The sequence below is a fragment of the Lemur catta genome, chromosome 18 (genome assembly GCF_020740605.2).
Source record: "Lemur catta isolate mLemCat1 chromosome 18, mLemCat1.pri, whole genome shotgun sequence".
NCBI classification, from domain to species: domain Eukaryota; kingdom Metazoa; phylum Chordata; class Mammalia; order Primates; family Lemuridae; genus Lemur; species Lemur catta.
Genome location: NC_059145.1, coordinates 37,992,420 through 38,019,969, shown reverse-complemented (window position 1 = coordinate 38,019,969; position 27,550 = coordinate 37,992,420). Strand labels below are relative to the sequence as shown.

At 39.5% G+C, this 27,550-nt stretch overlaps 1 protein-coding gene and 1 non-coding gene across 2 annotated transcripts in view; one reads left to right on the top strand and one right to left on the bottom strand.

Annotated features, from left to right (window-relative positions):
* The window catches only part of DOCK3 (dedicator of cytokinesis 3), a 351,565-nt gene that overhangs the window by 35,944 nt on the left and 288,071 nt on the right, over positions 1-27,550 (top strand). Inside the window, exons 3-4 of the mRNA XM_045530466.1 lie at positions 7,011-7,066; positions 27,386-27,482. Of these exons, the coding sequence (XP_045386422.1) occupies positions 7,011-7,066; positions 27,386-27,482 (153 nt within the window). The remainder of the gene's footprint in view (positions 1-7,010; positions 7,067-27,385; positions 27,483-27,550) is intronic.
* On the bottom strand, positions 17,110-17,216 carry LOC123623665. The gene has a single exon (XR_006729959.1). It is a non-coding gene; the product is annotated as a U6 spliceosomal RNA (small nuclear RNA).

Sequence of the window (27,550 nt, the reverse complement as noted above, 5' to 3'; positions counted from 1 at the left end):
TGGACCCCATGGACCCCTGTGGTTCTTGTAGTCTGGGCCAGAGTTGGGAAATTCAGTGTGGGGACTAGGAAGGTGGAACCTGAGAGATTGAGACTCTCTGTGTACAGCAAAGGCATCCGGTGGGTAGAGAAGCAATGTGGTGCCTCCTGTCACCTTGGGTCTGTGGGTTGGGAGGTGCCCTGAGGGGGGTTGGTGAGAGCCTGATGCCCTGTCCTAAGGAAGCTCTCTGCTTGCTGGTGGCAGCAGTCTCTTGGCTCACTTTGGCAGAAGGTCTCTCCAGCACAACACTTCGAGATGCGAAGGAGGGGAATGTTAGCCAATCAACTTACCCTTCTTGCTGGTCTCTGAGCCTCTCTGGGCTTAATCCTTGCTGATGCTTTTCTCCTTCCAGGACTGCTTCACAGTCTCTTCCTGGGGAGTCTCCTGTAGATTCAGGCACCCTGCCTTCAGACCCTCATCCGATCTATGTTTGTCTGTCTGTGTTTTCTCTTTCATCTAAAATTTCTCCTTCTTACAGAGATGCTCTGGCTGCTAGTGTCTTTGGTCTGCCATCTTGTCCCCACCAAGTCAAGCATTTTTGTCATATGTTTATTGGCTATTTGTCTATTATCTTTTGAAAAGCTTCTGTTCATGTTTTTTGCCCACTTTTTAATGGGGTTGTTTGCTGATTTGCTTGAGTTCTTTGTAGATTCTAGTTGTTAGCCCTTTATCGGATGCATAGATTGTGAATATTTTCTCCCATTCTGTAGGTTATCTGTTTGCTCTGTTGATTATTTCCTTAGCTGTGCAGCAGCCTTTTAATTAAATTAAGTCCCATTTGCTTATTTTTGTTGCTGCTGTAATTGCCATTCGGATCTTAGTCATAAATTCTTTGCCTAGACTGGTGTCTATAAGAGTTTTTCCTGCATTTTCTTTTAGAATGCTTATGGTTTCATGACTTACATATAAGTCTTTTATCCATCTTCAATTAATTTTTGTGAGTGGTGAGAGATAGGGGTTCTCTTTCTGTCTTATGTATGTAGCTATCCAATTTTCCCAGCAGTGTTTATTGAATAGGGCTTCTTTCCTCCTGTGTGTGTTGTCTGCTTTGTCAAAGATCAGTTGGTTGTAGGTAGATGGTTTTATATCTGGATTCTCTATTCCATTCCATTTGGTCTATGGCTCTGTTTTTGTGCCAGTACCATACTGTTTTGTTTACTATAACCTTGTATAATAGTATAATTTGAAGTCTGGCAATGTGATGCCTTCAGCTTTATTCTTTTTGCTTAGGATTGCTTTGCCTATTTGGGCTCTTTTCTGATTCCAAATGAAATGTAGAATTATTTTTTCTAGATCTGTGAAATATGATGTTTGTATTTTGATGGGGATTGCATTGAATATGAAAATCACTTTGGGTAGTTTGGGCATTTTAACAATGTTGATTCTACCAATTCATGAACATGATATGTCTCTCCATTTGTTTGTGTCATCCACAATTTCTTTCCTCAGTGTTTCGTAGTTCTCCTTGTAGAGATCTTTCACCTCCTTGGTTAAGTATATTCCTAGGTATTTTATTTTCTTTGCAGCTATTATGAATGGTATTGAGTCTTTGAGTTGACTCTCAGCTTGACTATTATTTGTATATAGAAATACTACTGATTAATGTACATTGATTTTATATCCTGAGACTTTGATGAATTTATTTTTCATTTCCAGGAATCTCATATTGGAGTCTGTGGTTTTCCACGTGATATGTGATCAATCATCAACAAAAAATGATAGTTTGACCCCCTGTTTCCTGACTTAGATACCCTTTATTTCTTTCTCTTGCCTGATTGCTCTGGCTAGGACTTATATATAGCACTATGTTCAATAGAAGTGGTAACAGTGGACACCCTTGTCTTGTTCCAGTTCTTAGTGGGAATGTTTTCAACTTTTCTCCATTCAGCATGATGTTGACTATGGGTTTGTTGTATATGGCTTTTATAGTTTGGAGATATCTATTTTTTAAGCATATTTTTGTTGAGGGTTTTTATCATGAAAGGGTGCTAGATTTTGTCAAATGCTTTTTCTGCGTCTATTGAGATGGTATATGGTCTTTGTTTTTACTTTTGTTTATGTGGTGGATCACATTTATTGATTTACATATGTTGAACCATTCTTGCATCCTTGGGATGAAGTAACTTGGTCATGGTGGATTACTTTTTTGATTCATTGTTGAATTTGATTTGCTAGTATTTTATTGAGGATTTTGGCACCTGTGTTTAGAAGTGATACTGTTCTGTAGTTTTCTTTTTTTGTTGTGTCCTTACCTGGCATTGTTATCAAGGTGATACTGGCTATGGAGAATGAATGGGGAGGATTCCCTGCTTCCCAGTGTTGTGGAATAATTTCTGCAGTGTGGATATCAGTTCTTCTTTGTAGGACTGGTAGAATTTGACTATGAATCTTTCTGGTCCACGGCTTTTTTTTTGTTGGAAGACTTTTTATTACTGCTTCAGTCTCACTGCTCATTATTGGTCTGTTTCCTCTTAATTGATTCTTGGAAAGTTGTGTGTTTCCAGGGAATTTGTCCCTTTCCTCTACATTTTCTAGTTTATGTGCATAGAGATTTTTGTAGTATTCATGGGTGTTTTTTATTTCTGTGTTATCAGTTGTGATATCTCCCTTTTCATTTCTGATTGAGCTTATTTAGGTCCTTTTTCCTCTATTCCTGATTAATGTAGCAAGAGGTCTATCAATCTTGTATATCTTTTCAAAGAATCCACTTTTTATTTTACTGACCTTTTCTCCCCATTTTGTTTAGTTCTGCTCTGAGCTATGTTACTTTTTTCTGCTGGGTTTAGGTTTGGTTTGCTCTTTCTTTTCTAGTTCCTTGAGATGTGATATTAAGTTGATAATTTATGATCTTTCTGACTTTTGGATGTGTGCATTTAAGGCTATGAATTTTTCCCTTAGGTTGTTTTTGCTGTTTCCCATTGATTTTGATAGCTTATGTCTCCTTTGTCCTTCAGTTCAAGGAATATTTTGATTTCTATCATAATTTTATTGACCCAATAATTATTTTGTAGCAGGTTGTTTCATTTCCATGACTTTGTGTAGAATTGACTTTACTCTTAGAATTGATTTCTAGTTTTAATCCACTGTGGTCTGAGAAGATACATGGTATGATTTTGATATTTTACAAAATCTGTTGAGACATGTTTTGTAGCCTAAGATATGATTAATCTTGGGGAGTGTCTCATGTGCTAATGAGAAGAATGTATATTCAGTAGTTGTAGGTAAATATTTGTTAAGTCCTTTAGTTCTAAGGTCCCATTTAAGTCCAGTGTTTCTTTATTTATTTTATGTTTTGATGATCTGTCTAGCTCTGATAGTAGGGTGTTGAAGTCTCTGGCAATTACAATGCCATTATTTATTTCCTTGTTTAGCTCTAGTAGAATTTATGTATCTGGCAGCTTCTATGTTAGGTGCATATATATTTGGGATTGTTATGTTTTCTTGTTGAATTGCTCCCTTTACCATTATCAAATAACCATCCTTGTCTTTCTTTACCATTGTTGATTTAAGGCAACTTTGTCTGATACGAGAATGGCTACACCTGCTCTCTTTTGGCTTCCATTTGCATGGAATATTTTTTTCCATCCTTTCACTTCGAGCCTGTTTGAATCCTTATGGTTTAGATGTGTCTCCTGGGAGCAGCACATACTTGGGTTGTGTTTTATCATCCACTCAGCCAGCCTGTGTCTTTCTAGTGTTGCATTTAAGCCATTAATGTTAAGAGATAGAGTTGATATGTGTGATGTTGTTCTGTTCATCATAATGGGTAGAACCTTGTTGCTTTGTTTTCTTCTTGTGCCATTGTTTTATAGGAGTTGTGAGCTTTGGTTATTTTGCATGATTTTGCACTAGTGCGTATCTATTGCACTGATTTGTATATAATGCATTTCTAAGTATTTCCTGCAGGGCAGGTCTGGTCATGACAAATTCCCTCAGTGTTTGCATGTCTGGAAAAGATTTAATTTCTCCATCAGTTGTGAAACTTAGTTTTGCAGGACAAAAAATTCTAGGCTGGCTGTTATTCTGTTTAAGATAACTGAAGATAGGGGCCCACCCCCTTCTGTTTCCACTTCTCAGTTTCCACTGAGAAGTCTGGCATTAACCTAATGGGTTTTCCCTTGTAGGTTAGTTGTTGCTTATGTCTATCTGCTTGTATAATTTTCTCTTTCATTTTGACTTTGGCAAGGTTGATTACTGTGTGTCCTGGAGGTGTCCTATTTGCTATCAGTCTTCCTGGTGTTCGATGACCATCTTGTATCTGGATGTGTGGATTTCTGGCAATACCAGGGAAGTTTTCCTCAATAATTCCCACTAACAGATTTTCCATGGTTTTAGCTCTTTCTTCTTCTTCCTCAGGGATACCTATAATTTGTATGTTAGATCACTTCACGTAGTCCCGTATATCTCTAAATGATTCCTCTACTTTTTTTGTTCTTTTTTATGCCTTTTTAAATGACTGCATTACCTTGAGAGCTTTGTCTTCAAGCTCTGAGATTCTTTCTCTGTTGCTGAAACTTTCTACTGTGTTTTGAAATTTCCAAGCGACTCTTTCATTTTTTTAAGTTCCATTATATCCTTTCTTACATTGTCTAGTTCTTTGGTGACTTTTTCATTAATTTCCTGAAATATCTTTGACTTCTTTTTCTTGGTTTTCAACTTTCTCTTAAATTCCATTCATCTTATTTGCCATCTGTATTCTTAATTCCATTTCTCTCATTTTTTAAATTTCCTTATAGTTGGAGTTCACTACAGTAGCCCTATTGTGATCTCTTGGGGGTTACAGTCTTTTTTGATTTTTCATGTTGCCAGGGTTCTTTTGCTGGTTTTTCTCATTTGTAGCCTCTTTTCTAAACTCAGGGGTAATAGGTTTTTAGGGCACCTGTTCCTTGCTGGGAACTCTTCTGCTTAATTAGAAGAAGGGGAGGTCCCTAGATGGCACTTTATCTCCCCTACTCTGGAATATTGATGTGGCAGAGGAGGGGCGTGTGCACTAGAAGCCTGTAATGCAGCTGTTCTGACTTGTTCTGTTTACCTGTGATTACCTGTGCTCAAGCCTGTGCTGAATGCTGTTTATGTTGGGTGTTAGGTTGTTCACCAGATAATTGTAGGATGTTTGAGTTGGGAGCTGGATGAGACCCTCTTCCATGAGGTTGGTGTTGTGGGGATTGCTCTACCCAGGGTCTCTCTGCAGAGGTGACAGTAGCAGCTGGATGAGGCTACCTAGGCAGTTGTTGTGGGTTCCTGGGCTGTGAGCGTTTGCTCTATTCAGGTCACAGTGTACTGGCCGCTCAAGGCTGGGTGGTCCCTGGTGGGGTGCTGGACTTAGAGCAGTTCCTCTGGGCTGGGGTTTCGGGGGCCAGGTACAGTGCTGGAGTCTTGGGGATGGTGTCTTGGGCCTGGCAGGTGCTATGGAGACACAGACACAGAGCCTTCAGCTCCTGTGTGAGAACCATAGAGCTGGGCCTGGGGAGGAACTGGAAGCAGAGCCCTGCGGGTGGCAGGGCTGATCTAACCTGGAGGGCAGGGTCAGGGCTGAGCATGCTGGAGGCAGTTGGGGCCTGGTGGGTGTAGTCCTGGCTGAGCAAGTGGCATGCTGTTTCGCAGCCTTGGCGACCATGCAGATGTCAAGCCATGTGGCTGGAAGTCAGTTCCAGTGGCCCAGGCATCACAGAGTTCTTCCTGGCCCACCTAGGACTTGCTGAAGCAGTTGCCTGAAATCTCCCAGGTCAGAGCTTGCTGCGCCCTAGTCAGTTCTCATGCTCAGATCCCACTGTGCTGTAGGGGAGCGTTGCTTGGCTTCCAATCACAGGGTACAGCTTGGGGTAGCCTCCAGTTGGTCTACTCCTTCCCCAACCCAGTGCAGAGCTGGTGCCATGCATCTGAGAGCTTAGGATGGCTTTAGCTGCTGCCCAGTCCCTACTGCACCTGTTGTCTGATGCAATGACTTTGCACAGACTCCAGGCAGTTCCCTGGTCCAACCAGGTAGAGGTCTGTGGCAGTGGTGGCAGCCGTCTCACAACTTGGATGGTGCCAGCAGGGTGAGTGCACCACCCCAGCGCTCTATCTTCCTATTCTTCCCCGCACACACTTTGATCTCTTTATATATATATTGCCTGTCACCTTTTCCCCCCACACTGAGTGTCCTGTGTTGCTACTCTGTGATTTCACAGTGTTGCTTCAGAGAAGAGGGATCCTATTACAATTTTCAGTTCTTTCTTTGGGAGCAGCATGTTGGCAGGTGATTGTAGTCCACCATTTTTTTCCCTCCCTGCTCATGGTTTTGATTGAGTTTACTATTGGTTGTAGTGTGGGCCAAAGAGTATAAAAAATATTTAGGCCAGCTGTGTTTTATTGAAGAGAGTTTCATATGTCAGGAGAAAGGGTGAAACACTGATTGTAAAACTGACATGGTTTCTAAGAAAGAATACACTTCTTATCTCTTAAGAATTGAAATCAAATTATAATAAATAGCAAAGTGGAAATAGTTTTGAAAGAGTAAAAGAAGGCATATTTATAGAAGCTCCCAGATTGATTCATTCTTGTGAATATAAATGTCAGCCAGAGTCTGGGAATTGTTTCTTCAGCTCAGAGCTGGATAATCTGTAAATTGTTGGTTAGATGATTATATTAGTTTTGGAGATACTTGGTGACCTCTGTACATAATACTGTATCCTGAGAGTGATTTGATAGATGACCTCCAGTTTATAACTCTTTTAAAATTTAAGTTTAAAGCTTTATTTTTGCAGCGCATAAGATCAGTTTTCTCCTGAGGATAGACTCTGATTGCATATGGCCAAGAAATTCCTACCTAATATATTTTGTACAACTCTTGCTTTTTAAATTAATATGCAAAGTGGATTCTATATTAGATCTGCTGTGTTTCCATGTTGAAATGTGATTGCTGCTTTTTTATATGTGAGGTGTTTATCATATTTATTTTTTTCTAATGGGAAATCTTTTCTCTTTTACAGGGGATCTTTCCTGCAAACTACATTCACTTGAAAAAGGCAATTGTCAGTAATAGGGGGTGAGTAATTGGCCTTACTAAATTTATTTACAAGTTTTATAGGCTGTGGAGGAAAGGCTATTTTTCTTTCTGATTCATAGTATAAAATATGCTGTTGTTTTTCTTGAAAACATATACATACATTATCATATATAATTCTGAGGACATAATTTTTTCTTAAAATACTGACAAGTTTAATCTGTTTTCCTATATACTGGAAAGTAAGCTGAGTTGCAAATTTTATAAAAACAGTTAATGCATACAGTATGTTTTTAAACAATTATGTACGGTTTTCAGCATAGTGATTAATAGATTTCCTATAATTTTGTTTCTATATGTCAAAGTGAAGGAGACTTTTAAAGTTTTTTATTTGCAATTAGAAATTGAAAAAATGTTTAAAGGCATACTGTAAGATAAAAAGACAACATAAAAATGAATAGTTTCATCACAAATTTGAAAAACAGAAGTAGTCTGCATAAAAAAAAGCTAATAGTAAATATATCAAAACGTTAACATTTGTTGTTTTGGCATGTTAGAATGAATGCATGAGTGATTTTTAAAAAATTCTTTGCTATCAAGTCCTATTTTTAAAAGTAATAAAAATGTATTACAATAAAATTGTGATTTTATTTTAAAAAATTCATTATTTTAAAATATAAATTTTAAGTACAGTATAATTTTCAACCAAGATAGCTTCCTGTAATAGAAATGATTTTTTTCACCAGAAATTGAGTTAAGTATCAGAGTAACTTTCTGGTCAGTTAGGGTTTATACAGGAAAATAGAAATTACCTGAGTCACTTTATTTGGTAGAATTTAATGCAGGAAGTTGTTTACACACACGTTTGAAGAGTGAAAGAACAAAAGAATAAATACTGATATTACCCATAGATAACTGCAGAAAACAGTCTACACTCTAATGGTTGGGGATACAAAAGAGATAATGGGTTTGGGGATACCAGAACTCAATAACATGGAAGATAGATCTTGAGACACTTGAGCTCAAACATTTGAGGAAGGGACATCACATGGCTACTGCTGGTATGTATGAAGAAGGTGGTAATGAGGCTGTTTCAGGGATTGTCAAAAGTAACTGGAAGCTGGAACCAGTTTCCACTGGTGGGAAATTGTTACAGGAACAGCAAGAACCAACCTCCTACTGCCTTACCTCCTTTCATCCAGTATCTCTCTAATGCCCCCAACTGACAAAGGAGACTGTGAAACAAAGTTTGTGAGTCCCAGCCTCAAGATCAGTGCTTAGAAGGGTAGATTTGGAGATGGTATTTATGACTAAATGTCTGGTATGCCTTCCAAGACAAAATTTGTTATTGAGTATAAATAAGAATATAACTTAGAACATTCTGATGGGAACACTCAACATACTTTACTAGCAGAAGTATTCCTACTTGGATTCAGTTTGTTTCAGGAAAGCAGAGGAGATATAGCTGTATAATGAATTATACAAAGCAGCCATATTTGGAAGCACTCCTTCTTTGTGGAAGCAAAGAAACATAGATTTTTTGGATGTAAATCTTAGAAAGCTACCTGGACTCAACTTCCATATCCAAATGTCTAACAGATTGATGGTTCAGAATAAAAGTTCTAAAATCTACAGAAAATATTAAAAACAACTGTATGTAAGCACTGGAGAACAGTTGATGTAGGCAGGATCTTGAGGGCCTGTGATTCTTGAAGGAAGAGATATACACAAGAAGAGCTCTTTGGCTTTTTTCCCCAGACAAGTTTTGAGTTTGCTGTGTTGTGGCAGAATAGAGCCCAGCCAGAAAGTGGTAGTCTTTCATGGCATCAGCAATTTGCTGGAATAAGAAGTCTCAGTTCTCATTCTCCAACAGAAACACGGATTTAACGACAATATACTGAGAAAAATACCTTTATAAGAGGTCCAGAATTTAGCAAAGAAGTTGTAGTACCCTAGAGGAGCACAAAATGAAAAACAGCCACATTGAAACAGGTAAGAAGACAATTTCACTTGACCTGCATCAACCCCTCCCCAAAGCTGGCCAAGAGAGAATTTGCCTCAGTCTGTGACTCCTCCATAGGAATGAAAGAAAGAGTGAGTAGAGTATACATCCAATATCCCTGGCATTTTTGGGTGCTGCTCGAGTAACTGCTTTTTGTTCTGCGTCACTGAAGTAACCAGCACAGTTTAAACATGTAGGGGCCACTAAGAATAAAACAATGGAGTGGGAGGCTCACTGCAACTGGCACAGTTCTGCAAGACTGGGAGATGTGCACAATCTTAAGATTTTTCCCCCAGGAGGGAGTGAGAGAAGTCGGAGCAGGCATCCAATGTCCCAGCCTTTCAGTACACTACTCTAAAGAAAAAGGAAGGGCAGCTAACTGTGGCCAGTAGAGCTCTGCAAGATTGGGAGAAGGTGCATAATTCTGATAGTTATGCCCCAGGAGGGAAGGAGAAGAGTGAAGCATGCATCCTGGCCTTTCAGTGCAATGCTACAGGGAAAAGAAGTAGGTAATTTACTGCTGCCAGCATGGCTGCAGTGAGATTGGGAGAAGGCAAAGAATCCCAAGATTCCCAGAGGGAGAGAGGGATGGAGCGTGCACATCTGTAAGGTTTGAGAGGCTCCTGGAATCTCAGCTGGGCTGGTTGGTGAGGATCTTTCTCTATTGAAGCCAGTCCATGAAGACTGAGAGGGGTAGCCATTTCTTCATATCTACAGACACTAAGGCAAAGCTACAAAGAGAATGAAGAATCGGGGATATATGACACAACTGAAGAACTGAAATAAATATCCAGTTGCTGACCATAAAGAAATGGAGTTCTGTGAATTGCCAAACAACTCAAACTAATTGTCTAAGATTGTTTAACTCAGTGAGTTACAAGAGAACACAGACAACTAAATAAGGAAAATGATATGTGAACATTGTGAGAATATCAAAAAAAGATAGAAACCGTAAAAAAAAAAAAAAAAGAATCAAACAGAAATTCTGGAGCTAAAGAGTATAATAACTGAACTGAAAATTCTATAGAGAACTTAAACAGCATTCTTGATCAAGTAGAAGAAAGAATGAGTCAATTTGAAGACAGGTCATTTGAAATTATTCATTAAGAGGATCAAAAAGAAAAAAGAGCTGGGTGAAGTGCCACACACCTGTAATCCCAGCTACTTGGGAGGCTGAGGCAGGCAGATTGCTTGAGCCCAGCAATTCAAACATAGCCTGGGCAACATACTGAGACCCATCTCTCTCTCTTTCTTTTTTTTTTTTATTTCAGCTCTTCATGGGGGTACAAAAGCTCAGGTTATATACATTGTTGGTGTCCCGCCCATCCCCCTGAGTCAGAGCCCCAGGCGTGTCCACTCTCCAGACAGTGCGCCTGGCACTCACCATGTAGTCATACCTCCATCCCCTCCCCCCACTCCCCCACCTCCCCGAGTCAGCACCTTCAAGCATGACCATTCCCCAGACGGTACGCAACGCACTCATCATGTAGGCGTACGCCCATCCCCTCCCCCCACCCCCCGTCTCAGTCTGATATCCAATTGATATCCTTCCCCGATGTGCATTTAGGTGATGATCAGGGAAACCAATTTTCTGGTGAGTACATGTGATGCTTGTTTTTCCATTCTTGGGATACTTCACTTAATATAATGGGTTCCAACTCTCTCCAGGAGAACCAAAGAGATGTCGTATCACCATTATTTCTTATAGCTGAGTAATACTCCATGGTATACATATACCACAATTTACTAATCCATTCGTGAATTGATGGGCATTTGGGTTGTTTCCACATCTTTGCAATTGTGAATTGTGCTGCTATAAACATTCGGGTACAGGTGTCTTTGTCATAGAATGACTTTTGTTCCTTTGGGTAGATGCCCAATAATGGGATTGCTGGATCGAATGGTAGGTCTACTTGAATCTGTTTAAGGTATCTCCATAATGCTTTCCACAGGGGTTGCACTAGTTTGCAGTCCCTCCAGCAGTGTATGAGTGTTCCTGTCTCTCTGCATCCACACCAACATGTGTTGTTTTGGGATTTTTTGATAAAGAGCATCCTCACTGGAATTAAGTGATATATCATTGTGGTTTTGATTTGCCTTTCCCTGATGATTAGGGATGTTGAGCATTTTTTCATATGTTTGTTAGCCATTCTTATATCTTCTTTTGAAAAATTTCTATTCATGTCATTTGCCCACTTTTTGATAGGGTTGTTTGATTTTTTCTTGCTGATTTTCCTGAGTTCTAAATAGATTCTTGTTATCAGTCCTTTATCTGATGTGTAGTATGCGAAAATTTTTTCCCATTCTGTGGGTTGTCTGTTTAATCTCGTGACTGTTTCTTTGGCTGTGCAGAAGCTTTTTAATTTACTCAGGTCCCATTTAGTTATTTTTGTTGTTGCTGTGATTGCCTTAGGGGTCTTCTTCATAAATTCTTTACCTAGGCCAATGTCTGTAAGAGTCTTTCCTACATTTTCTTCTAGAATTCTAATAGTTTCACACCTAAGGTTTAAGTCTGTTATCTACCGTGATTTGATTTTTGTGAGAGGTGAAAGCTGTGGATCTTGTTTTAGTCTTCTACCTGTGGGTATCCAGTTTTCCCAGCACCATTTATTGAATAAAAAATCTTTCCCCCAGAGTATGTTTTTGTCTGCTTTGTTAAAGATTAGATGGCTATATGAGGATGGTTTTATATTTGGATTTTCTGTTCTGTTCCTCTGGTGTATGTCCCTGCACTTGTGCCAATACCAAGCAGTTAAGTTTTAGACATTCTAGTACTTCATTGCTAAATAATTCAATATCTCATAAGAAAAGAGACATTCCTCAACATAATGATAATATATTTATTGCATTTAGGAAACTTAACATTGATACAATAGTACTATAAAACATATAGTCCCTATTTAAATGTCCCTAATTTTCCTAAGAATCTCCTTTACAGCTGTTTTTTTTTTTTTTTATTGCTTTTTTCCTGGGGCAGGGGGCAAGGGTACAGGATTTAATCAGTAATTAATTTTTGTATTTAGTCATTATGTCATTTATAATCTTTTAATTTATAACAGTTCCCCAGTCTTGGTTTTCTTTTTCATTTTATGATTGACATTGTTGAATTGCCTAGGCCAGTTATTTTGCAAAATGTACCTCAGTTTGTATTTGTCTAATTGTTTCTCATGTGTAGATTCAGGTAAAGCATTTTGGACATCAATACTGCATAAGTGGTGTTGTGGATTAAAATGGTCAGATTTTTCCTGGATGTTTTTCCAGTTCTTAGATCAGCAGGACTGGAGCTTGGAACTCTGTCTTAGCACATACTAGTCAACAATGAGGACCTCCCAGTGAGAGAACATGTACTGGGTTTCTGCCATGTGTCTTCTTCATTGTCCCTTGCTCACTTTTGGGAGGAGACCATGACCCCTGTGCTCTCATTGTTTCTTAGGGTATATCAGCTGCTTCTTGAAAACTTGTGCCATTTGTGCTAAAGTGCTTGTTTTTCATTTGGTTGACAACATGTGAAATTGCTTGAATAGGCTATATGTGGAAATTTTCCTATGAAAACTTTAAAATTTTTCATATTTTTGGTTAGCTTTCAAGGTATTTCTTGATATCTAGTTTTCTTATTCTTAAAATGATTCAAATATAGTTGCTACTCTTGATAAAATTTCACTGAAAAAATTTACACATTTATAATAAGTTTCAGATTTCAGGGCTGATCGGGGAAAAAGACATGCCCACTCTTGTGGCAGTAGCACACAATGAGCTATGTGGGCAGCAGTTTGGCAGGTTGCAAAGGGAAGTCCCTCACAGTCATGACCTGGAGATAGAATTTCTGAAGACAGCAGGGCCACCACCCAGACGGGGAAGAGGGCAAGAGAACTCTCTGGGGCATAGGGGTAGCAGAGGTGGGGCTTATGTGTCTAGATGAGGTCATTCAGCTGTGAAATGGAGAATGTCTGGGTCAGAGAGCTCTGAAGAACAGCTTGGGGTACTTCAGAGCCTCAAGATTTGTCTTATCTAGGGCCGGGTGCGGTGGCTCACGCCTGTAATCCTAGCACTCTGGGAGGCCGAGGCGGGCGGATTGTTTGAGCTCAGGAGTTTGGGACAGCCTGAGCAAGAGGAAGACCCCATCTCTACTAAAAATAGAAAAGAAATTATATGGACAGCTAAAAACATATATATATATATATGTATATAAAAAATTAGCCAGGCATGGTGGTACATGCCTGTAGTCCCAGCTACTCGAGAGGCTGAGGCAGTAGGATCGCTTAAGCCCAGGAGTTTGAGGTTGCTGTGAGCTAGGCTGATGCCACGGCACTCTAGCCCGGGCAACAGAGTGAGACTCTGTCTCAAAAAAAAAAAAAAAAAAAGATTTGTCTTATCTATGGGTAGCAGATGTTGAGTGCAGTTTCAGTGGACATACAATGTGTTCAGGCTCTAAATGGCTCTAAATGGCTGAGAATATGCTTATTGGTACGAATTGGTAAAAATTTAAGTTTGGTAATCTGAGCTAATTTAAGGTGGTATCTGAGCTAATGGTGCTTGCCTGCTGTAAAGAAATAAACAACATAGGGGCCAATATACAGGGGCTATCTTTGGTTATTTTATAAAACATTACGTTATGAAACATTTATAATTTTATTATTTTAAATTGTAGGAAATTAACAGTGTGATTTGAATTAGGAATAACTAACTTCTGTAGTTTCAGGAATTGTCAGTTTTACTGATCACTAGCCAAGTTTTAGTTCAACTGAAAAATAAATCTTTTACCCCCAAAAAGAAGCTTGTAATTCTAGGGCCAAATTATAATGGACCAAATTCATATTAGGAAGGAGGTACCAGGTATTACAAGTGGGGCAACAACATACTTTGATCTCTTTTGTTCAAGGAATTATTAATATTTATATTATTCTCTCAATAATATAATAATAATTAAATCTGAATAATAATATTTCCTCTTCACTCTCAGGTTTAAAGAGCCTAGATTCAAATTGGGGTGAGTGTGTATAGGAGCATGTACATCAAGCACACAGGTGTGCTTCAGAGAGCACATGAGAGCAGCACCAATTTATTACTGTCTAACATTTCTTTTCTATGGCACTTTTATTCTTAACTTGCTTAGTGTCCAGTTTTTCCCTGTTTATTAGATAATTTTCATCAGGTTGCAACTTCTTAAACTCCTTTCAGCTGTGACTCATGTTTTAAACCTTTTAAATAGCAATACTTCTCAGAATTGGCTATACAGCAGCGCTCATTGAATATAGACAAGTAATATATTTGTGACATTATGTTTGTTTTTACTTTATATTTTTGATTTAAAAAGCACATACATGTGATTCTGTAATAAAAGTTATTTATATGACTTGGGGTAAAACAGGCAAAACCTCCTAACTTGATGGGAAAACCATAATTTATGAATGTTTTCTGAAGCATATCTAAGGTAGAGAGAAATGTATATGTAGACCTCCCCCTACCCCCATAAACACACTACACACACAATTCTTTGCCTAGGCTGATGTCTAGAAGAGTTTGTTATACGTTTTCTTCTAGAATTTTTATGGTTTCATGCCTTAACGTTTAATACTTTAATCCATCTTGGATTAATTTTTGTAAGTGGTGAAAGAGAGGAGTCCTGTTTCATTCTTCTGCATGTGGCTATCCAGTTTTCCCAACACCATTTATTGAAAAGGGCTTCCTTTCCCAAGTTTATGTTGTCTGTTTTGTCGAAGATCAGTTGGTTGTAGGTAGATGGTTGTATTTCTGGGTTCTCCATTCTGTTCCATTGGTCTTCATCTTTGCTTTTATACCAGTTATATGCTGTTTTGTTTATTATAGCCTTATGGTATAATTTGAAGTCTGGTAATGTGATGCCTTCAAATTTGTTCTTATTGCTTTTCAGATCACTTTGGCTGTTTAGGCTCTTTTTGGTTCCAAATGAAGTTTAGGGTTATTTTTTCTAGATCTGTCAAATATGATACTAATGTTTTGATGGGGATTGCATTGAATCTATAAATCACTTTGGGCAGTATGGCAGTGTGAACATTTTGACAATGTTGATTGTACCAATCCATGAGCAGGGATGTTTTGCCATTTGTTTGTGTCATCTGCAATTTCTTTCCTCAGTGTTTCATAGTTCTCCTTGTAGAGATCATTCACCTCTTTGATTAAGTAAACTCCTTGGTATTTTATTTTCTTTGTAGCTATTCTGAATGGTATTGGGTCTTTGATTCTCAGCTAGACTGTTATTAGTATATAGAAATGCTACTGATTTTTGTACATTGATTTTGTAACCTGAGACTTTGCTGAATTTATCTATCAATTCCAGGAGTCTTTTGGTGGAGTCTTTAAGGTTTTCTAGATGCAAGATCATATTGTCAGCAAACAGGGATAGTTTGACCTCCTCTTTCCTTATTTGGATGCCCTTTATTTCTTTTCCTTGCCTGATTGTTCTGGGTAGGACTTCCAGTTCTGTGTTAAATAGAGATGGTGACAGTGGGGCACCCTTATCTCATTCCAATTCTTAGGGGGAATGCCTTCAGCTTTCTCTAGTTAGCATGATATTGGCTGTGGGTTTGTCATATATCACTTATAATTTTAAGATATGTTCCTTCTATTCCTAGTTGATGGGTTTTTATCATGGAAAGGTGCTTGATTTTATTGAATGCTTTTTTTTGCATCTATTAAGATGATCATATGGTCTTTGTTTTTATTTCTGTTGGTGGTGAATCACATTTATTGATTTGCATATGTTGAACCATCCTTCCATCCCTGAGATGAAACCCACTGGATTGTGGTGGATAATCTTTTTAATGTGCTGTTAAATTTGGTTTACTAGTGTTTTATTGAGGATTTTTTTCAGTTTGTTCTTAAGGTGTATTTGTCTGCACCCTGGGAGTAAGACACACGCAGCCATAGTTCCAAAGAATTCCAAGATAATGTTATACAGTAGTCATGTGGGCCACAGGGGACAGGGCACAGTGTTAGCTACTTCTCTGGGAGGAACATAGCTATGTGGACTCTAGGTAGCTCTGTTGGATGGGCTTAGTGCCTGTGAAGACTTCAAGTGACCCCAGTGATGAGGTCCAAAGTGTTGATGTGGGCTCCTTGGACCTTTTTGTATGTCTTCTCACTATAGGGAGAAGTTCCTCCTGGTTCCTAGCTGATCCCTTTTGGGGGCTGGGGTGATGGAGGCTTGGTGTTTCCTTCTGTTCACTATGTGGCCATCGTACGTTTCTGTGTTCTTCAGGGTTTTGTTACTTGTCTGATGCAGTCTTGCACTCTCCCTAAGTTATTTTTGTTAAGATGTAGTTGTTTTGGCTGCCTTTGTGAGGGGGATGAGTGCTAGAGGCTTCTAGTTATCCATCTTGCTCAGTAATCGTTTCAAAATACATATTTTGAAGAATGTAGGGAAAGACCTATGGAACGCAGTAACGTTGAAATATTAGATGCTAGACATGCATGTTCCAGTTGGTTTATATTAGTATAAAACCTTCATGGTCATGATGTATTATTTTTACTGCGCTACTGCCCTTGATTTTCTAGATTCTTTCTTCTGTGTTTACATATGAGATTGGTTTATGGGTTTTTTTTTGTCACATCCTTGACTAGTTTTGGTGTAAATATTATTCTGGCTTTGTAGAGTTGGATAACCTTATTTCTAGACTTTGTAAAAGTTAATATAGATATTAACCCTTCTTTAAATGTTTGATAAAGCTTGCCTTTAAAAATGTCTGGGCCTGCTATCTTTTAGAAAATGAGTGGTTTGGGTAAGGGAGAAAAACTTGATTAATTTCGTTTCTTTAATGGTTATTGATTTATTCAATATTCTATTTCTACTTGAGTCAATTTTAGTAATTGATATTTTCCTTGAAATTTTAGCATCTCATATTATTTTTCAGATTTATTGGTATAAGATTGTTAATAGTATTTCTTAGGATATTTCAAATCTGATCTGTAGTTTATGTCCCCCCTTTTATGCTAGTATTGTTTTTGTGCTTTTAAAAATTTGTTTTCATGTCATAAATCCTTTTAGAAGTTTGTTTGCTTTGACTATTTACAAAGAACCAGCTTTAAAATATTTTTTTTTCTTTTTTTTAAAATGGAACACTTCACAAATTTGCGTGTCTTCCTTGCGCAGGGGCCATGTTAATCTTCTCTGTATCCAATTTTAGTAGATGTGCTTGCTGCCAAAGCAAGCACAGAACCAGCTTTTTATTAATATATTGCTTATCCTTTCTATTGTCTCTTTCTTTTCTTCATTTGTCATATGTGATATTCTTTATTTTCTATTTTTTGTGACCTCTGATATTTTATTTTGTTTTTTATTCTTGTCAATTCTTAGATTTGTGTACTTAGCTAATTTATTTTTAGTCTTTTCTAATACAAGAATTGATGATTATGGAATTCCCTCTATATAATGTTTAGCTATATGTAGAAGGTTTAATATTCAGTATATATTTCAAAATAATCTCTAGAATATTCTCTTTAATTTCATAATGTTTCTCTTTTGCTTTTCTATAATTTGTACATGATAGTGTAAAACTAAACCTTACCTGCATCCCTTTAAAAATAGGTAGAGAAACAATACCTGGGTAAAGAAAGAGGGAAGACATCAATGAATAAAACTTATAAATATATAGATGATATAGCAAGGAAAATATATACTAGATATTACAGACATGTTTCTTTACCTGGTCATGGGTAAAAGATATATTAATTTGTGTTAATAACTTCCTTCTTCCCTCCTTTCTTCTGTCCCTCCCTCCCCTCCCCACCTCCTTCCCTCTTTTTTGAGACAGGGTCTTACTCTGTCACCCAAGCTAGAGTACAGTGGTGTCATAAAAGCTCACTGCATCCTCAAACTCCTGGGCTCAAGCTATCCTCCTGCCTCAGCCTCCCAAGTAGCTGGGACTACAGGTGCATGTCACCATGCCCAGCTAAATTTTATGTTTTTTGTAGAGACAGGATCTCACTTTTGCTCATGCTGGTCTCAAACTCCTGGCCTCAAGCAATCTTCCCATCTCAGCCTCCCAAAGTGCTAGTTTTACAGGCATGAGCCACCACGCCCAGCTTGTGGTGTCCTTTCTTTATCACCTGTTTTATAATCTCTTTGCCTTAGCTAGGTACTACTTAGCATTTGAGCCCTTGGTGGTTCTGTATACACAGGGATGCATTGCTAAAGGAATACCTGAGGCTGGGGAATTTATAAAGAAAGAGGGTTAATTTGACTCACAGTTCTGCAGGCTGCACAAGAATCATGGCACCAGTATCTGCTTCTGGCAGGGGACTCAGGAAGGGAAGCTTCCACTCTTGCTGAAGGCAAACAGGAGCAGGCATCCTATGATGAGAGGAAGGAAGCAAAAGAGAGGCAGGGAGTGGGTGGGGAGGGAGGTGTCAGACTCTTTTTAACAATTAGTTCTTGTGGGAAATAATAGAGCGAGAATTTACTCAATATCATGATAACACCAAACCCTTCATGAGAGATACACTACCATTATCCAAACAGCTCCCACGTCCAACATTGGGGATCAGATTTCCACATGAGATTTGGTGGGGCCAAACCATATCCAAACTGTAGCAGATGCTATACTTTTTCATTAGCTTTTACCATAGAACATGGCAGTATTTCGATGCTCCCTGGGGATTTCCTGGGCTCCATTCATGCTTCTTCCTACCTCTGTTGTATAGCAGTGAACCTGTTTTTTCTTGAGTACTAGTAAAAATCATACCAACCAATTTTAAAACTGCCTCTTTTTTTTTTCTGTTTGCCCATTGGCAGGAGTAACCTGAGCCTGAAATGGCCTCATGGTTATCTTAGCTTCGGTATAATGGAATCATATTCTTATGGAGTGTATGCATGAAATTAGCAGAGCCAGAGTCCTCAGAGATGGGAAGCAAAAATTTAGTAAGTGAGTCATTTGGTGTGAGAGTGGAGTGAGAAATGTAACTTCCATCTCATGTCTTGTTTCTGGACCCATGTATTCGGATTGTGTGAGAAACATAGCATTGATTATTGGTTCAGAATATTTATCACATAATGTGGATTGCCCCAGCCTTAAAAAGGCTAGTGTAATGAATTCTTCTGTGCCTTCTCTATTGTTCTCTACAGTCCATTGCTCTTGGTGATGAAGTAACTAGTAAGATCAGTGAATCCTGTGGTTACTATCCCTTTATCTTCTTTCTTTTTATCAATTCCTTGCATTATGGCAAAGGTATTAAATAGTCTGTTGAAGTTTATGTTGCCAGAAATGAAGCAGTCAGGGCAAGTAAGTCCAGATATCATTCCCTTCATGATGAATGGGGTCAAAGGGAGTATGGTACCATATCAGAGTTAGGGTTGCCCACTGCTGCTTGCCAGTTCTGATTCAGCAGTTGTGGTGCCAGATCAGCCTTGATTAGGGAAAGTCCATAGAGTTGAGCTCCTGCATAGCTGCTGTTCATTTTACAACATTCATATTAGGATAGCTGGGAAAATAAACAGATTGAAATTTTGGGACACTGGGGCCAGTGATGGGGGTGGTATAGGGTCTAAGGAAAATGGGCTTCTCTTTGCAGTATTACTCACTCAGGTGAGGTAACCTCAGAGTGTTTAAGCAAGGCAAGGACACCCTCACCAGTAAGGAAGGGGGTACATTTTCTGATGCAAAGGGAGCTTTACCTAGGGGTGGAGCTCAGGGTTTTCTAAGTTATCCAATATTTTCCTTCTGTCTCCATTCTGGTTGACAGGTTACCATTCTTTCCAAGTGGGTATCCTGCCTTTTATCTTAACGTTTATGAAAAGGCCATGAATACAACTGACCTTATAACACAGCAATCTTCAGTATCAAAACTTGAGTTTGATTTTTGGCAATATGAATGCTGAAGCTGAAGTAAGAGATTGGTTTGAACTCTTGCATGAGCATCAGAAGAGTGACCATTCAGCTCTTTGTAGCCCTGCTTTCCTACCTAGAGATTATCCTTCCAGTTAGATATTATGGAGTATATAAAATTGTCTAATCCATCTGTCAAAGTCAAGGAAAAATGCAAAGACAAATTTCTAAACAAAATGTTTTATTTGGGAGGCCAGGTTCACTAGCTTGTGTGCCTCTAGTCCCAGCTACTTAGTAGGCTGAGGCAGGAAGATCACTTGAGCACAGTAGTTCAAGGCTGTAGTCACTGAGATTGCACCTGTGAATAGCCACTGCACTACAGTGTAGGCAACATAATGGGAACCCCATCACTTAAAAAAAAAAACACCAAAATGTTTTATTTGAGAAAACAGAATTGCTATCTGGAGCATACACACAGATGGGAGTGGTCTTCTGTGTGTCTGAAGAAAAAAGAGAAGGGTTTTTTTTTTTTTTTTTTTTAAAGAGAAATGTTAACATTTTTTGAAAGAAAACTCGCACCAGTGAAGTTTTGGGGAGTTGGCAAGCTTTGATTTGTGAGTGACATCAGTAGGTAAAACTGGTCTTAGAGTCCTGACAGTTCATTTCAGCAGCTACTACCTAAAACTGGTCATAGGGTCATAGCAGGCAGTTTTGGCATCTGGCCTGTGATATAATCCCTTGGTAGGCACTTTGTGCCCAAGTGCTTTTTCTTCCCCATGGTCTCTTGACACTAATTTAGTTGGATATGACAAGATAACTCCAATTAATTTAATCAATTTTTACATTTCCATTCTACATCTGCTAAATTTGTTTAACTTTTAGTTCATACTAGAGTTAAAGAGAGAATCCATAGGTCAGCAGTACCCAGAAGATTTCTTGCCTTTTTTTTAATAATCTTTTTTTAAATTTCAGAATATCATGGGGGTACAAACATTTTGGTTACATAAATTGCTTTTGTACATTGAGTCAAAGTTATTGTACTCATTAGCTGTGAATTTACCCATCCCCTCCCCCCCACTTGCTTGATTTCTAGTGAGTGTTATTTCCGTATGTGCACATTAGTGTTGAGAAATTAGTTCCAATTTAATGGTGAGTACATGTGGTGTTTGTTTTCCCATTCTTGTGCTATTTCATGTAGGACAGTGGTCTCCAGTTCCATCAGGATTAATACAAAAGGCATTAGTTCACCTTTTTTTTAAAGGCTGACTAGCACTCCATGATCTATGTATACCATATTTTATTAATGCGCTCATGTATTGATGGGAACTTGGGTTGTTTCTACATCTTTGCAATTTTGAATTGTGCTGCTATAAACATTTGGGTACAGGTGTCTTTTTTATAAAATGTCTTTTTTTTCCCTTTGGGTAAATACCCAGTAGTGGGATTGCTAGTGATAGTAGGTCTACTTTTAGTTCTTTGAGGTATCTCCCTCCATATTACTTTCCATAGAGGCTGTACTACTTGCAGTCCCACCAACAGCGTATAAGCGTTCCCATCTCTCCGCATCCATGCCAGCATTTGTTGTTTTGGGACTTTTTGATAAAAGCCATTCCCACTGAAGCTAGGTGATATCTAACTGTGGTTCTGATTTGCATTTTCCTGATGATTAGAGATATTGAGTATTTTTTCATATGTTTATTGGCCATTAGTCTATCTGCTTTTGAGAAGCTTCTGTTCAAGAGCTATTGTGGTATCTGGGTTCTGAACTTTAGGTTTTGGTTGACTTTCCACTGTGGGTGTCTATTGCTCTGGTCAGTGTATAATGCAGGTCTGAGTACTTCCTGCAGGGCAGGTCTGGTCTTTGCAAATTCCATCAGTGATTGCTTGTCTGGGAAAGTCTTTATTTTCTCCCTCATATAAGAAACTCAGTTTTGCAGGATACACAATTCTAGGCTGGCCATTAGTTTGTTTTAGAAGACTCAGGATGGGTCCCTAGTCCGTTCTGGCTTGTAAGGTTTCAGCTGAGAAGTTGCAGTTAGTCTGATAGGTTTCCTTTGTAGGTTACCTGCTGGTTTTTCCTCTTTCATGTTTACTTTGGCAAGCTTAATGACTGTGATTTGGTGATGCCTTTTCTCAATGAATCTCCCCAGAGTCCTTTGTGCTGCTTCTACCTGGATATCTAGATTTCTAGCTAGGCCAGGGAATTGTTCTGCAGTTACTCCCTCAAATAAATCATCTAACCCTTATGTATTTTCTTCTTTGGTCTCAGGGATGCCTATGACTTTTATGTTTGGCTCTTTTACATAATCCCACATTTCTTGTAGGCTTTGTTCATTCCCCTTATTTCTTTGTTCTTTCTCTTGGACTGATTTGTTTAGCTCATAGGTGTTGTCTTCAAGCTCTGAGATTCTTTCTTCTGCCTGATCTAGCCTATTTTTAAGGCTTTCTACTGGGTTTTGTAATTGCTTGTGTGAATTTTTGATTTCCAGAATTTTTTTAAAATTCAGGATATTATGGGGTACAAACATTTTGGTTACATGAAATGAGTTTGCCTCGCCCAAGCCAGGGCTACAAGCATGTCCTTCCCTCATACAGTGTGCCCCATTTTCATTAGCTGTGGGTTTACCTCCCAGCCCTCACTCCCCAACCTTACTGGCACCCAGTGAGTATTACTACCATGTGAGCACCTTAGTGTTGATCAGTTAGTACCCATTTGATGGCAAGTACATGTGGTGCATGTTTTTCCATCCTTGTGATACCTCACTGTGAAGGATGGGCTCAATCTCTATCCAGGATAATATAAGAGGTGCTAGATCACCTTTGTTTTTGTAGTTGAGTAGTATTCCATGGTATACAGATACCACATTTTATTAATCCACTCATGTATTGATGGGCATTTGGGTTGTTTCCACATCTTTGCAATTGTAAATTGTGCTGTTATAAACATTCGAGTGCAGATGTCTTTATTATAGAATGTCTTTTTTTTTCCTTTGGATAGATGCCTAATAGTAGGATTGCTGGATCAAATGGTATTTCTATTTTTAGCTCTTTGAAGTATCTCCAAATTACTTTCCACAGGGGTTATTCTAATTAAATTCTGTGCTCAACAGAGTTTCTGTTTTGTTTTTAATACTTCAATTTCTTTAGAAAATTTTTCATTTTTTCCTGCATTGTTTTTATGGTTTCTTTGTGTTGGGTTTCTATTTTCTCTTATATTTCATTGAGCTTTCTTACAATCCATATTGAAAATTCTTCATCTGTCATTTTAACCGTTTGATTTAGGTTGGTTTCCATCAGTGAGGAGGTATTGATTTCTTTTGGAGGGTGTCCTTTTGCTCTGATTTTTCATGTTTCCAGAATTCTTTCGCTGATTCCTTCTCATCTAGCCTCTTGATCTAGAGTTGGGGGTGCTAGGGCTGGCTTATGGCCCTGTCTCCAGTTCCCCAAAGATTGATCCCTGACCATGCTGGGGAGAGGAGTGCTGGTTCTGAGTTGCCTCTTTGGTGTTTTAGCAGGTTTGATGATTCTCTTGAGTTACCTCTGACCTCTTTCTTGTCTTCACCTCTCTGCGATGGAGTGTAGTGAGTTTTCTCCCCCAGCTTAATGTCCGAGCTGTTGGATTGGACTTGTGGGTACGAATCCGCTGCTCCCTAATTGCTTGAGTTGGAAGGCACTATGTTTAGTAATGGGATTGTTCCCACTGTTGTTGATTATAGTTTGTGTGGAGGAGCCAGCCCCTGAGGTAATCTTTTGTGCCCTTGTAGACTCTGGTCCCACAGGTGGGGTATACTAATGCCCCAAGCTTTAGGAGGGGCCCAGTAGCTCCTGGGGGTTGCTTGATCCCCACTACCTCTGAGATGGGGTGAGGAACAAGATAGATCATGGCTGGAATGCGAGAGCCTGAGGGGCTTTGCTAAGACTCAGCTGGGCTCAGAGGTTGCTTATCTGGCTGCCAGGGAGAGCTGCTGATATGGAGTTCAGGGGTATTTCTCCAAGCACAGAGAGCTGCTCCTGATGGGAGGGTCCTAATCATGTGATTGCTAAGGCCTCCTAGCCAGGCTTTTTCTGTCTTTGTCCACTAGCCAGGTTTCTCTGTGGGGTGGGGCAGGCACTCCCACTATTTGTTCCCTGGAACTCCACAAGACTCCCCCTCTGATCAGTCCATGTGTGTTCCTTCTCTGCCCAAGACTGGCTCTTGATTTACCCCACAGTTTGTGTGTCTGAACCACTGGTTTGCATTTCTGTGTGTCGCTGGTGGGTATAGGGATTTCCAGTTGTGAACCTCTTTTCTACCACTAGACCCCAAGGGGAATTAGGTAGGGCTCTCTATCCTCAGAGGTCTCCGCCAGGGGCAGGCTCCCACCTGGGAAGTAATGTCAGCTGACAAGTCTCTTGGATGAAGTTGCACTCTCTGTTCAAGTGAGTGGTAGGAGAGGCTGCTGCGCCTGTTCAGCCTGTGTACCCCAGGTATTTGGTTGCCACGGGAACCAGGGACTATGCTAATGCAGTCACAGTGCTACTGCCTTCTCTAATGTAGCGATTCTCCAGTGGGGGTTGGGGGTTGGGGAAGGCTGGCAGCCCCCACTCCTCTGTGCTCCTCCACACCCTCCCATTGGGTATGGCTGGGAGGGCTCTCTCGCCACCTGAGCTTGGAACTGCAACATGTCCCTGCCCAGCTCTCATGAGGGGTGGGGCACCAGGTTCGGCCTACCCGTCTGAGCCACCAGCGGGTGAACAAGCCAAATGCCTGTGCGGAGGAATATCTCAAACTGGGGGTGTCCAGCCGACTGGGGCAGGAACCTGCCCCTGTCCCTGAAAAGCAGACCTCTCAGCACAGAGCACTCTAGTGGCAGCTATAGTTGGGGGAGGGGCTGTGGCCTCCCTGCACCACTCTCATGTCTGGGAGGCACTGGGTCTGCCCACCTATTCAAGAGGCCCCCACTGCAGCTACCCTCTCCAAGGGTGGTTCAGCTGGGAATGTGCCCCCTTGTGGGGAGAGAAGTCTCTGAATGCAGAGCACTTTAGTGGTTGCTATGGAGAGGAAGGGGCTGCGGCTACAAACCGCTTGAGCCAAAATTATTTCTGGGATGCCAGGAATGGAGACAGTGAGGAGCAGGAGAAGTCCAGATAGATGTAGGAATGTCGGCTGTCTGGTCCTTCATGTCACTCCCCTGTGGATGAGAGCCCTGTGTCTGGCTGATGGCCTGAGGCAGGGAAGGGATGCGAGAGGGGAGCCCCTCCTTGCCTTTTCCTTGGGCTCCAGGCGTCCCTGGATTTGGTTCGCACTGCTGATCTCTCTCTTCTATCCTCCTCTTTCTCAGCTTCCGCAGCTCTTGTTGGTGGGGTCCCCTGACTTCTCTGTTATCTCCTCCCGTGGTCCGCATCTAAGCAGTAACTGTTCTCCGCTCTCCTCATTCCAACCCTCTACTCTTCTGCCAGGATGGTCTGACAAGCTGTGTCTCTAGTTGGCCATCTTGGGTTTGCCAACCATTCTGTTTTTCATTCTCAGTACAGTAGTCAATAAATTACCTGTGATACACAACACTTATAAAATAGGCTTTAGAGATCAATATGACTTCTTTCAAAAAATTAAATTAAATTATGCTTATTTCTCTGCTCCTGACCTCTCCAAACATTCACCCATGCAGATCACCTCAATATTCTGGGTGGGTGAGAGAAGTGGGCCTCTTGGGCAGTGTCTCACATGGCTGGTGGAGCTGTGCACTCACTGTGCTTTCATTTTCCACTATGGCAGAAATTGTAGGCTGAGGGAGTTTCTCTTGGTACTGAGTTGTGCTGCCTTAGGGGATGGGTGATTCAGGTACAGTGAAACTTTCTTCTTACCCTCTTCAGTGCTTCTATTCTGGATTTTTTGCTCCAGTCGTTTGCTGAATTTTCTCTGCTAGATTCCTAGACTCCTACAAAGGTACTCTGATCTATCGGTTGTTGTCAGATTGGTGATTTTTGGGGCAGATGACAATAGAAAGCACTGATTTTGCCATCCTGCTAGTATTATGTCTGTCACATTTTATCCTTAACAAGCCCTTGATGAAAGATTTTATTTTAATGAGTGTGTAAGTTTGATGGATATGGATAGTGCTGTGGCATTATTCCAAGGTGATTTTCTTCTTATCTGCTGGAGTAAGTCACACAAAATAAAACAGTAAAACTTTAAAATATAATAATGTATGTATTCATTGATGCTCAGTGTTAATGCACTGAGTCATCTTAGAACACAGTGATGCTTTGTCAGCTGTCTTCTTGTAGAAAGAAATAATGCATACTGCTAATTTTGTGGAATACATTTTCCTGTACTATTTCCAAGTAGATGACATTCTCATTGGTTAACAAATTGGGTTCAAGTTACGTCAGTATGTCAGTATATAAAATTTTTAGTCCCAGAAAATATTTCATTACCCCTTTAAATTGATGCAGGCATCACAGAAATGTTAGGAATCATGCCCTCTCATTTCAACAACTTTTCAATAACTTTTCATTCATGTCACTTGTGGTTTAGATCTGGAATTTTTGCTGTCTTTTGGAAAGGCCTTGTGAGAACTGGCCCCAGCCATACCAGCTCTTTTTCATCTTTGATTTGTGAAATTATTTTCCAAAAGTATACTTCTTGTATACTTTTCTTTTTTGCAGGTGACAACATACCTGGTCCTCTCCCACCCCATATACTTTTCATGTCATGACTTTTTTTTGCATGTGTTAGGACTTGCCACTTCTTCAGAGAAGAATTCACTGATCTTTTCATCTTAAATTGGATACCCCTGTTGAAATCTTTCATTGTACCTTTTCATTTCATTTTTAGATGTATCACTGTCCATGTCTGTTTGTTGTGATTATTTGTCTGTCTGGTTCCCTATCTGGACCAAGAGCTTTCTGAATATATGAACTATATCCATTTTTTTTCACTGATAAATTTTTGGCAATTAGCGCAGGGACTGACATCATAGTGGATGCTGCCTATGAGAGAATGCAAGCATCTTTCTGTTACCATATTCAGAATTCCTCTACCAGACCTAGAATTCCTATACTGACACTAATTTCTAGGAAAATATAATACCAACATAAGTGAGTACTTGTAAAACTTTTCAAAACCCATTTTCTGGGTTCCTTTTCTTCCACCACCTCCCCCTGCCCCGCCGTTTTCCAGATTTTTTTACCAAAGGATATGTGCTAATTTGCATTACAGAAAAATGTTAAAGGATACAAATATTTTAAAAATTAATCTAAGCAAGACTTCTGCAGTGTCATGTTTTTTTCTTTGAGTAAAAAAGCCAGACTCCTAAAAAAAGCTGTGTCTTAAAGACAGTATTTATAAATATAAAATTGAGGGCTTATATAGTAAAACCCAAATGTTTTTACCTTAATTCAGCTCAATTACACTATTGCAGTATTTCACTGCAAAAGGATCTTTGATCAATTAGATTTACTTTCTTTTCTATGTCCAGGAATTTAAAAGTTGAGTTAAACATGTTCAAAAAGGCAACAGACAGCATTCTGAGATTTTATCAAAGATAATGTGGCTGTCTTTTGTGGCTCTGGTTCTAGGCAGTATGAAACTGTGGTTCCACTTGAAGATTCTATAGTGACTGAGGTTACAGCGACTCTACAGGAATGGGCCAGTCTGTGGAAACAACTATATGTGGTAAGTAGTTGAACACTAGTTTACTGGGTCATTAAAATTCCGTTGTACTAAGTGTAAAAAAATTAGCT